This window comes from Saccostrea cucullata, unplaced genomic scaffold (assembly GCF_032062105.1).
Source record: "Saccostrea cucullata isolate Sc308-1 unplaced genomic scaffold, CSIRO_AGI_Scuc_v1 ctg138, whole genome shotgun sequence".
In the NCBI taxonomy this organism is placed as follows: Eukaryota; Metazoa; Mollusca; class Bivalvia; order Ostreida; family Ostreidae; genus Saccostrea; species Saccostrea cuccullata.
The window spans coordinates 560762-574169 of NW_026935400.1; the positions used below are offsets into that span (position 1 = coordinate 560762).

At 34.2% G+C, this 13408-nt stretch overlaps 2 protein-coding genes across 5 annotated transcripts in view; one reads left to right on the forward strand and one right to left on the reverse strand.

Moving 5' to 3' along the window:
• The window catches only part of LOC134242700 (rho GTPase-activating protein 39-like), a 64848-nt gene that overhangs the window by 18989 nt on the left and 32451 nt on the right, over window positions 1-13408 (reverse strand). For 3 of the 4 annotated variants that reach the window (XM_062724826.1, XM_062724824.1, XM_062724825.1), the window contains exons 3-4: window positions 5083-5221; window positions 3153-3239 (exon numbers count right to left, since the gene is read on the reverse strand). In XM_062724826.1, coding sequence (XP_062580810.1) covers window positions 3153-3239; window positions 5083-5221 — 226 coding nt within the window. Of the gene's footprint in view, window positions 1-3152; window positions 3240-5082; window positions 5222-7419; window positions 7546-13408 lie in introns of those variants that run through there. The other variant, XM_062724827.1, reaches the window with a different exon arrangement.
• The window catches only part of LOC134242711 (glucose-induced degradation protein 8 homolog), a 59771-nt gene that overhangs the window by 9896 nt on the left and 36467 nt on the right, over window positions 1-13408 (forward strand). The window lies entirely within an intron of this gene.

Sequence of the window (13408 nt, forward strand, 5' to 3'; positions counted from 1 at the left end):
GGAGAGAAAATCACATGGCAGTGAGTACACAAGTTCTTCCTACATTCACTAACTCCGGTCACAACAACTAAGAGCTGAATTACTAATTCACTACTTAGAGGTAAGGATGGGTACTCCTTAGTAAGGTCCTACAGAGACATCAGTTTGTTACAATGGTACGAAAATCCTGACAGTTACTAACTAAATCACTTAAACAAGTACCAAACTGGTACTTAATCAGGAAATCAATCAAACATCCTTTGAAAAAATGCTAAAAATTCCTGTTGGGTTTCTACACGTTTTATATTTCCTTTTATTCCTAAAATGCATTAGATACACATCGATCACAAATATTTCAGTTCACTGGAACAAGCGTACATGCTTCTATGAATAAATAACAACTTTCTTAATCATGAAATATCTCTTTGTACACAACTCAATGAACGAGGAATGTTGAAGAGGGGCAAGAAAACAACACATTAAAAACCCATAGAGGATGATCTATGCAAGATTTCTACATTGCATAATCCCAACAGGTGAACCTGAGCTAAACATACACTGAATATTGTAAACTTTTTACGTTAACTTGAGACGCATCTTCCTGTTAATCTGAGATGACAGAAGCCACCAGTTTACTGAAATCCAAGAGTCCACCAGTTTATCCTGCATTAGCTAAGCAACATTTATATTAATTCTTTGAAATACGACATCAACACACAAATCCGTAATAAATATAAAATCACACTAATAATCCACTGTCTGATTAGTGAAAGTAAAACATCAATTACACTCCACTAATGAATGAGCTTTCTACAATCTCTGATGATTCTCAATTGAACACAGGAATTCCTCTCATTGTTTTTTCAAAAAACTCAAAGTGCACACTAAGTGCAAGTTCTGCTGTATCTCAATGCCAGGGTATCCAACTATAAGCGCTATGGAAACAGACCTATCAATCACATGGAGAGGGATTCATAACAGAACATTCCTCTCACTATCTGACACCATTCAGTCTCCTAGGAATAAGGTCTGTGCTACAGTCGCCCTCTAACGAGACACACTGAGACACTCCGCCCAACACTGCACGACTAGCTCACCAATTGCATAATCAGCCTACACAACGACTACCAATACATCAATTTGAGTACCCTTTGTACAAGCTGCAGAATCAATGAAATTCATAACTATGGCAGGGTATATTTTACAATTAGACGGTTATATGAGGAGCTATAATGGGCCAGGAACAATATGTTACCAGTCATGACAAACAATGTTATTTAAAACCACTAGAAATAATAGCATGCTGACTTCATTTGAGGATGTGTCCATTTAGAAAAGCAAACATTGTTTTTTTTCCCATGCACAAGTACACTTTGTCAATTGTCTATAATTGATCTTGCCATCTACATCACAATCAAGGAAAAAGCTTCGTAGTCTATATCCGGGATAATACAGAATTAACACACATTATTCTCCCCAACACAATACACCTCCAAAGTCCATAAAAGCTCTACATCCTTTTTTCTCAATCAATTCTACAAAAACTGCATAGGTTTCATGCCAGACTGCCCTCCAAGCTCAGAAAGGAAATTTTGTCAATTCATCCAGCACACGCTACAGTAGTATCGCCATTATTTATATATATATATTACAATCACTGCTCCTATGTTTATGCATACCAATAATTTAGTCATCACATGCCATATGCCATCCATCTATCTATTATCTACACATAATCAGCGACCATGGATTGTGTGCATGCATGTGTATCAATACAAAGCACCTTTTTATGCAGGGTTTTTTTTTTAAGTTCAAACCTCAGGCTTCATATTGCATCTTGACAAAGAGTGTCAAGTTTGACTTCTAAATTCGTTCTTTTTAATTTGTATAAAAAGAATACTAAAGCACTTTTAAACATGGGCTTAATACTTTATCACAATGTACTGCACAAACCTAAATATGAGATCTAATCTATCCACAAAAAAAAAAGAAACTGTGAGAATCCATATAGGTAAAAAGACATAACACTAATATGTTGCCATAGCAAAGAAAATCAATAAAAGCCTTCAGTAAGGTTTCCACTGGCAGTAGACATAATAAAAACTTCAAGATTTATATCCCCATCTAGTACAAATTAACTCGTACATCTTATGTAGCTGTTGACCTAATACCCATAATGCAAAAAATTAATAAAGGACATATCAAATCCCTCTGCCTTCAAATGCATAATATCACCTTAATGCCATGCAATTTCCTCTCCCCTCAAGGATATCCAAGCTCATTTACTTAAGAAATGAGAAAATCTGATTCTTCCTATTTCTGTGTAGAATACAAATTTTATATTCCACATTTTGCTGCACCACAGAGAGGATTAAAGTGAGCTATATCCATGGGTTCTAGGTATGACCCATCAAGGTTCTACACAAAGTCACCAGTATAATGAAAACAAGTATAAACCTAGACGTACAAAAAAAAAAACAATAGAGCGACAGTGGCCACTTGAGGAGGGAAGTCTGGTTTCCTGAAGATACCAGTCATCTCCTGTTTACTGCAGACTGAGATCAGCCAAGAAAACGTCTCTTACTAACACATCCTTTATGTAACAAACAGTAGTGTTATTGACACGGATTCTATCAGTACATTGCAAAAAGCATTTACTAGGATACAGATTTGTCTGAAAAATTTCTTTAAAGAGACTGAATGTTCTAGAGAAGATATAAATAAATAGCAATGTCTGACTTCAAGTGATTTATGTTTGGCTAAAATTGTGATATGCTAATATGCTAAAAAGTATAATAGATGCAAAGTTAACCTTCTTAGGAAGAGGAATAAATTGCTATGTAAAATTTTGCATTGTCAAACTTGCGATATTGTCATAAATTTAATCCATATGTAATTGCATGGGCTAAAAATATTTAAGTTAAAACGTTTAAACTTTGTTTTTGTCGAAATTCAATGAACTATACCATCAAACTCCACAAGAAAGTCAGCAGAATTATAACTCCTTTTCAAGTTCTTAAATATATATAAACATGTTTTCATATTTCTCATGTTAATGTTATCAAATTTTAATAAAAATCTTAGGAAAAAAATAAGATTTATACAAAGACTTAAAATATTTTTATGCTTTAATATTTGAATTTCTGATGAAGTGGTGTATTACAATGTCTTACCGTTTGGGGTAGGGGTGTCTGTGTGGAGATTTCTCGCTTAACAGAACCTTCAATGCCATCTCTAACCTCTGTGTTTTGTTTCAGGGTCTGAAAAAAAGATGGATCAAGAGAGGTAACTCTAGCACTATTAAAAAATTACAAAAAATATGCTACATCTGTAAATCACAGCACAAGAAAGGTAACTCTGTCAAATAATTCACAGCAACAAAACATGCACACATCTTGGGAATTTTTTTCTATCAAAGCTGCTTGAAAAATTGCTGGAATGTTAAGTATAATGAAAAGCAAGAATTTTGTTTCTGATTACAAAAGCATATATTGGATGTACAGTCTGATAGGGGTAGGTAATCTGAATATCTACAGCTTTACGCCCTTATTCCCACAGTACACAATACAATAATACTGTTAGTATCAGAGATACACTATTACCTGCTCCAACAATTCCTTATATATCCTTTCCTGTAAGGGATATGAATTTGTCATAAAAACATCTTAATTCTATAAACTTCTAATATTTTTTTTTAATTAAAAAATAATTAAAAACTGATGATAATTGTGCTGAGAAATTTAAAAAAAATGTTTCAGGACAAAATTGCTTTCTCTTGATGATTTACTTACAGATGAACTTTCTGATTTTAGGCATTTTAATCCAGAAAATAGAGTAACGTTTCTCCTCCAAAATGAGTATCTATGTCTTTTAGTCATTTCTGATTCAAAGAGAAATAACCAGTAATAGCAATGTTCACATTCATGAACAAAATGCACCCAAAAATTTTGACTTCCTTTTCACACAATGCAAAGAATGTCACTGAACATGTTGAATGGGGTACATTTCTCAAAATTTTCAAGGTCACCTCAGAATGTCTTTACTCAATGAATCACGAACATTATGGCTCCTGTTCCATTTTTATTCTACATTCTTTAAATGTCACTCAAATTGGCAGTGGTACAAACATCTCTCCAATTCACAAATCTTAGTTGCTGTTCTTCACACATTCAGAAATTCAGAAATGTTCCACCTTGTGTCAAAAGTTAAAACAACCCAATTCTAACCACACTTCTGATTTCTGAACCAAGAAATATCTTAGTGTGGGAAAATAGGTCCCCCATTCAGTTTTAGTAAAAAGAACAGGAAGTGTAGGAATGTATGGTCCAAAGACGGCTATTGTCCACTGAACAAGGTAGCTTAAGATAGGAATGGTGTGAGTCAGATAAAAACCTCAGTACATGCTGTATGTGATAATGTTAGTGATAATGTGTCATGAACTGGGGCCTGTTTTGGTGCTGACATTGTTCTAAAGTGGGACATTGATGGAAAGCATGACTACTGAAATCAGAGATAATAGGAGGTAAATGATATGGCAATTTCACAACAAATTACAGGCTCAGTGACTTGATAACAAGCTCTATGACATTGCTTGGGACTTGTTATGGTTAACTTATATCACTATTATTGTACCGGTAGTTATCTCTGAAAACAAGAGGCCCAAGGTCTACATGGCTCACCTGAGCACTTTGGTGAATCAGTTCTCTGTTGAAAGTTTAAATGTAATGAGTGGTCCCACGGGGTGGAGGGATAATCTGAACTCATGGATATGACCCATCATTTGTGTCACTCTATTAATATATGAAACAAGGTGTTTCCGTCTTCCTGTAACTTTGCAAGGGGGTTAATAAGTCAGGGCCATGCAAGACAGTTTTCTGACTGGAAGCATTGTAAAAGTAGAAATGGTACATGTTAGGGTCAACCAGAGGGTTAGATATTAGACTTAACTGAAACTGTGGGGGGGGGGGGGCAGTTCAGAAAAAAACAGGGAGGAGGAGAAAATATAACAGTTTAGAGTGGTCCAAGAGGGTTTTCTGACTGGTGGCATTGTATAATATGGAAGCAGGATGTGTTTGGGTCAACAGAGTGTTTGGTTTGACTTACCTGTAACTTGGCAAGGGGGATAATATCACAGTTCTGGGGCCGGTGCCAGACGGTTTTCTGACTGGTGGCATTGTAGTAGTAGAAGCGGGAGGTGTTGGGGTCAAACAGCTCCCACCACTGGTTATTGTCGGTCTTCTTTCTGTAAATAAAAAAATACAAAGATGTCAGAAGTATGGATTAAAATTATAATAAGTTCCTTGCTCAAGAGTTTGTTTCCCTTACTGCAAGGGTTAGTCATTTTAGAAACCCTAAGTTATTTAAAGAATTGATGAAGTAACAGACCAGCTTCATAAATTGAGTAATCCTCAACACTAGCATTTTATTTTTTGAAAGATAATGTAAAAACATACAACTGGTCACTAAATTTGATCTCTAGAGTCTGACATCTGTATTTACATAAATTAAGAAAATTTTTAATCCTTCAATAAACAAAAAGCATCTGGAAACTCATTACATCTGGATCACAAAGTATTAAATTTGTACCTAAATATATATTTATATCATTAACCAATAAACTTATCCCTGGTGAAAACAAATTAATATAACACTGGGCACTTAGTTTGTAGACAGATTGACTAAGGATTGACTGTTTTAATGAGGCAATTTTGTTATCAGAAGCTTTTGAAGTATAAGGGTCTGCATCTGAAACAGATGTGTTGTTAGAGTTTTGATTTTTTATAACATTCACAATACCACAATTTATTCTGGTAGTGAAAGCCCCCCTGATATGAGTAATGCTCAATAATCCATCTTATTCTGGAATGATTCAAACCTACAACAAAGTCTCAGTTATATATCAAGTAAAACAAACCAAGGCAGTGTGTAAGGAGATGCTGAATGTAACAATAAGGGCTTGTGTTCTAATTTTAAAATGGCAAAAGTACTCCCTCTGGAAATTCTGACAATCTTTTCATTTTCCTTTTTAACATTTTTTATTGAATAATATCCCATTTCATAACACAATGCTATTTCAAACATAAAGTAACTCAGGTCCAAGTTAAGATTTTTTGCAGCGTGCACCTCTTGTTAATTTTCCTGCTACACCCCATCTAATCCTGAGATGGGAGTTTCTTCATATCTTGGCATTTCCTACTTATTCATGATCACCTAGAGATCCTTTATCATATTTCTTTAATAGCAGCATAAGCCCTCAAACAGCTTGGCAAATGTTGCAACTCCCCCGAGATTTTATACTTATATCACCCAGTCAGAAGACCTGGGGATACACCCTGGAATATGACAGTCTATTTTTATCACCGACTTGATGGTATATTATGGCATACACCCTCCAACCATAAGTCATATCAAATGCTACAAATCTAATTCTTAAAGGTCACAAGCCACCTAAAATTAATTCAAGCTGCAGAAAAAGAATTAATATTCAGTCTTAATTTTATGGCTGTTGCATATCAAATCTTAAATCTTTTGAATTTTAAGCACAATGCTACATCTAAATACCTTAATCATCAGACTTTGTATCAGACTTTGTGTATCAAATGAAATTTGACAGTCCAGTAGGACTCCCAGCCGAATCCTTCAACCTAGTCTTGCTTTTAATTCTCTACAGATATCTAGCTGTCCTTGGCAATTATCATTAAGAGATAATGAAGCTATGTTTTTCTTAATGCAGTGGTCTCTCAAAAGTTGAAAAAAGACAACCCCCCACAATTTGTAACTGTGTATGTTACTTAGAGAACCAGGATACCTCCCCAAAAATGCTTAATAGGTACCCCATCCCACTGTGAGGCTAATAGGGAAAAAAGCATATCTACCTGCAGTAAAAGATGTACATCTTGTGAAAACACGAGAATATACTTCATATTTTACAAGAAGAAAATAGTGTTGCAATAAGAAAAACATTAGTGAACAAATTGCAAAAATTAATTTTTCTGGCAACCCAGCAAGAATGCACCTTTACCAAAGTGCTGCAGTTTAACGCTCAATATGTCGTTTTTGTTGCATTTCATTAATGAATTCTGCATGCATCAGAGAAATACATTTTTTGCTTTACTTGAAAGCTTGGTACATTCATATGCAACTCATTTTGCAAATTTCATTTTTTCCCCCTTCTTTCATTAACTTTGCAGGAATAAGAAATATTCACTGCAAAAGAAAGGAAAATTGTTTACCAGAAAAAAAAAAATATAAAGGCACATTTCTTTTCATTTAAAACTATCATAATATTATTTAATCTGTATGTTTGCTTTTTGTTTTTTAATTATTATATATAAATTTTTTTACTTGAACTCTCTCTCTCTCTCTCTCTCTCTCTCTCTCTCTCTCTCTCTCTCAACTAATTCAATTTTTCCTGTAACCACCTTTAATTAATATTCTTACCTGTATACATAATCCACCTGGCAAGAATGAGAAGAATGAAATTCAAAAGTTTGAGAACTGTACGTATACATATACATCTGGTGATGAGCCATGGTGAACAATGACCAAAACACAGGTCTCTCAAAAGTCCAATACAGCAAATTATAAATTAATATGATCTCCTTATCTCAAATTGTTGAATTATTCCTCAAGACACAAAAAAAGAAGAAAATTCTATGCTGTTTGCTTCCTGAAAGAGTGAAGAAAACTCTAAAAACCACTTCTCACATCTCTAAAATCCAATTTGTTTGCAATCAGTTATCAATAATTCATGGAGGAACTCTCTAGGAAGTGGAGGAATTTCCTGTCTCCTGCAAGCCTGGTAACCCCTGAGAGCTTATTACCGTATCCCACTGTCAGTCTGGGGATCAGTATTGGCTGTGTATTGGCTGTGTATCGGTGAGTGTGTGTGTGATATCACATTATCACATACAGCCTACTGCAGCCCCCAGCCACACAACACCTAGGACATCCAATCAAACGAGATGCATACTAATTTATGCCATAACGATGACCAGATTAAAGATACATCATTTTACTTGTATTATTCTTTTTTAAAATTCAGGAGATTTTCCTGCGTTCACTCTATGATGCGTACTAATAAAACATAAAATTCATTTTTATCAAAAATTTAAGAACAAATGGTTCAAACAGGAAATGCTGCTGAACTTGCCAAATAGATTCTGGCAAAGGTTGAGGAGAAGAAAAATTATTTTATAATACAATGACATCTGTTTTGTTTTGTTTTTTTTCTTTTTGAAAAAAAAAGTTAATCTGTATTTCAATGGAGGCTTATAGAAGCATGCTCAAAAAGCATAAACAATTTTCTTTCCTGCACGTTATAACAGTATTATTTTTATGATATACTTGATTAGTCGGTGATGATACACACTTGTTTACATACTTAGTAATACCTTAACTCCACCAAACAGTAGGGAGTCTGTTTTAAACTCAGATAAATTTCACAAATTTTATCAGGATCCCATATAATTTGTTACTTATGCCTACAAGTTGCAAGTTTTTATTTAAAACCTTCAGCATGCACTATAATGAATGATGAACATGAAATCCAGGCAATAAATTTTAAAAGAATTCTTGGATTAAGAAATGATGGGCCTCAACTTGATAAAGAGACTCCATACTGTGATTTGGGGGATCTCTTTGGGGCCCTAAGGGGGAACTTTTTCCGAGATGGTACCAAATTTGACAGGTTATCAAGGAAGAAGATAGAAGACAGATTGATTTTTCATAGAGTGCTGCTGACAGTAACATTGGACAAAAAAAGTTAAAAATAACATGTCAGGGGAAATCAGTTCACCTAAGCCAGAAAGAGAAATGGGGGAAAAAAGGCAACTTTGATTACAGTGAGCACAAGAACGAAAAAATCAGTATTAAGCACAGCCAAATATGTTGCTGATTTGTCGATTTTTTATGGAAATATTTCTATCTACATGTAAATTATAAAGAATAATCTACAGCAAAATAAACTAGAAAGTTTATTGCTCTGACAGACTTCAACGCAAGCTGGATGCATTAACTTAATTATATATATTTGATCTTAATCAAAACTGCAATATTCATTGCTGAGAAAGTCAGTATTTAAATGCAAAAGCCTGTTGGCATGTCTGCCATGATGCACTAATGCTGAGGTTTTATTAAATAACAATTTACATACATATAAATGACTCACTCGAATCTTCATCAGTTTGGAACCTACATGTTGTGTCAGTTAACTATTCTCTGTAATTTTTATCAACACAAAATATTACAAATAGTTAAAGATTAACATCTTGTTTTTGATATGATTTTCTAATATGATTTAGTTGCAAGTAGTGTGATCAAAGTGTGCTCTACAAATTAAGGACACAAGCCAACTTTTCAAGCCAAAAATCAGTAAAACCCATCCTTTTCCATCATAATGTTACAAACATACATGTGATCTCCCTCAACTTCTGCACTCACATGAAGCAAAGGCTGATTTCGAGTGTGTACATGGGTAGTGAGACAAGAAGCCAAGAGCAGCCTATAATATAGGTAATCACTGCAACCCTCCCTCTCTCTGTGTGGCACACAATAAACAGACTCTACATACCAAGTTTTATGATTATCTGTTGATCATTGGAATGACTCCTCATTCCCCATCACCTTGTCATCACCTCACTAATGACCTGACCCACTAACCATCTACCTACTGTGATAAATACCCAATCCTCATCCAATCAGGCAATGCCAAACAAAATTAAAGATTATGTCAAGGGCAGATAACTCTTGTTTCATGCATAGAAATTCTAAGACCTTAATAATTTAAATTTTATTCGAAGCTCATTGCACCCTCCCACATAATAATTACTGTGAGGCGGCAAACTTTTCTTTCATCATAACAATCAGGTTATTAATAATGGGCCTTTGACCTGATTGTGAGATTTGAGGAAATAAGGCTCGATGCTGCCATATGCCCCTGGTATATTGTACCTGCTCAATATCAAACAGCTGGAATTTCAAAGGAAATAGGAACATAAACGAATTCATTCACAAAACACAGCTTGCAAGCTTTAAACAATATGACTTAATACTTTCCATGGAAATACTTTAAAACTTTGAGTGTACAGTGTAACTTTTATATCCAGATGTTGTGTATTCTGAAATCTTGCCTAATAAGTAATATGATGTTACCTTCAAGTTCCTTTCTATAAATCAAATTGAAATTTTGTTTAATCTGACCAATTTCCATGGAACCAGTGGTGTCCAGATTCTATAAGTTTTACTCTACCTGGCTGTCTGGGTTTGGGGGATCCGAATCATGTGTTCTTATGCAAAGAATCTAAATTTTTATATAGTTTTTGTCGTGTCTGTCTGTCTGTCTCTCTGTCTGTCTGTCTCACTGTCTCTCTGTTTGTCTGTTTGTCTGCAAAAACTTTAACCTTGCCCATAACTTTTGATTTAGTGGAGCTATGACATTCATATTTCAGATGTGTATTCCTTGTGACAAGACCTTTCTTTGGATACCACCAAATTTGACCTTTTCACCTTGACCTTGGAGTGTGACCTACTTTTACACAAAAATTTTGAACTTTTACTTTGGGCATATCTTTTGAACAATAAATACCAGGACATTTATATTTGACATATGCATTCTTTGTGGAAAAACCTTTCATTGGACAACCTTGACCTTTTGAACTTGACCTTGGAGATTTCCGTACCTATGAAAAAACTTTAACCTTGGCTATAACTTATGAACAATACGTCCTAGGGCTTTCATTCTTCACATATATAATCTTGATAAAAAGACCTTCCATTAGATACCAAGAACCTTGACCCTTTGACCTTGACCTTGGAGTTTGACCTACTTTAAAAATACAACAATGACTATATTTTTTTTGAAGGGTTCGGACTAGGGTATTCATACTTCAAATATTTAATCCTTGTGACAAGCCCTTTCATTTAATATCAAGAACTTTGACCTTGACCTTGGAGTTTGACCTACTTTTTACAAACTTTAACCTTGACCATAACTTTTGAACAGTAGGGGATACAGCTTTCATACTTCACATGTGTAATCCTTGTGACAAGATCTTTCATTGGATATCAAGAATCTTGACCTTTTGACTTTGACCTTAGAGTTTGACCTACTTTTTACAAACTTTAACCTTGGCCATAATTTTTTAACGGTAAGGGCCAGCGCTTTCACTATTCCCATACGTAATCTTTGAGATAAGGCCTTTCTTTAGAACCCAACAACCTTGACCCAGAGTTTGTCCTATATTATAAAATGTTAACCTTGGTCATAACCCTGGAAAAGGTGTAGCTAGCGTTTTATATTTAGCATTTCTTGTGAAAAGGCCTTACTTTGGTACCAACATATTTGATCTGCATTTGAGAAAGCTTTACCTTCGATATGTTGCCATACGGGGGCATCAGTGTTTCACAAACACATCTTGTTTTTACACAGACATCTTCTTTCTGTCAGAGACAGAGCAAAAGTTGAGTGAGCAGTCTTTGACTTTTTGCTTACAACAGAAATGATGAGAAAGCTTTATTAAAGAGTCTGGGTTTTTATAAACTCACAGACAAAGAATAAGAAAACATAGTCTCTTCCATTTAAAATATAAAGCTAATGGCAGACATTCCTCTGGCTCTGTTATGTCACAGTAATTTGTGAGTTGTGCTTCAGAAAGTGCTATACTGTGCCTTATCAATGTGAGCATCACTAAAAGCATACACCACAGAGATAGCTGGCTTAACAATGATGACTCCACCGTTAATTAACAGAAATTAATTACCACCATCTGTCCCTTGTTTCTTATCTATTATCATCAACTAAAAATCTCCCATTATTTAACCAATTAACTTGAACAATTCTTTTTTCTTTTTTCATTATTTAGGAAACACTAGTTCAATTTATAGTACAGTAAAAATCTGTTATAACGAAGCCACTGGGATGGCTATAACCATACTTCATATATATCTGTAAATAAAGTAATTCATTTTATTACTAATACTTATTATTTATACTACTTGGATCTTGGATGGGGATCCAAGATAACTTTGTTATATCCATGAATTCGCAATATCCGTGTTCGTACTAAACAAGTTTTACTGTATTATGAAATTCATTGTATATGATTGCCAAATTTATCAAATAAAGTGATTATTAAGATGATTAATAACTAATAAAAGTTTTATTTTGCATTATTTTAAATTATGGGTAAGACAGCTAGTGTTCGAATCGAACAAACAAAACAACTTATTCAAATCAGTTGAAATCAAATTCACTAAAATTCATCTTATAATTTTCTGTTATTTCATCAAAGGGGTAAATGTGTTCAAACAAGTTTGCATCATTTGATATCAAATTGTGAGTAGAGTGCAATCAAGATAATACTGCAATACACAACTTCAAAATAAAAAAAAGATTTTTCTTCCACGAAGATGCCAACTATTTATCAGAGAAGCTTTGAAGTAGCACTACAACTGATGACCCTAGATTTACAATGTCTGATACTGAGGGTTCAGGACAAATCAGTATGTCATCTTCTCCATCAGAGCACCTGGCTCTAACATCACAGCTTACACAATGTCATGTACTCCCGATAGCCATTCAACAAAAAATATTGATTGCATATATCTGAGTTTTCATGTACTGTGAAATTACAAATTTTCGTGGGGGTTAATTTTCGTTGTTTTCGAGGTATGATTTAAGGCCGGTTTACACTATGCATCTTGACACATGCATCTAAATTCATGCTTCAATTTTGCTTCATGCATCTTCTTATTTACACTATGTGTCTTGATGCATGCATCTTCAGAATACTTTGTAAAGATTAAATTTATTCACTTGAAAAAATGACAATACCTTCAAATTTCATTTCCAGATTTATTTTTGCTGAACAAATCATTCTTAATTTCCTTTTTATGATAATTCTTGGAAGATATAATTTATATTTATTCCAAAACAAAAACTCCTCTATATTGTGATAATCAAATTAGTTTTTCTAATTGTAGTTTTAATCAGTATTTTCTGTTTTTGTGTATCTTGGGAAGCTATTTTTGCAACTTTATGGATGAAAATAAGACTTATGATTCAATCTCAACTCTGACCTTTCTTGTCATTGGTCAGTTCCATGCATCTTGAAGCACGGAATAGAACAAGTTCTATTCCATCGTTCAAGATGCAACACCCATTAAATTTGACACAAGGGGCTATTACACTGTGAATCTTGAAACATGCATCCAAGATGCATGTGTCAAGATGCATAGTGTAAACCGGCCTTTAGAGACCCACAAATTCATGTCCACCACCAAATGTACAATGTTACATACATAACAACTCAACAATTCTTCAACCACGAATTCAAATCCCCATGAACCAAGAATTTCTACTCAAACCACGAAAATTTGATCCAACGAAAATATATGATTTTACAGTACATTAAATTTCAAAATGAAATAT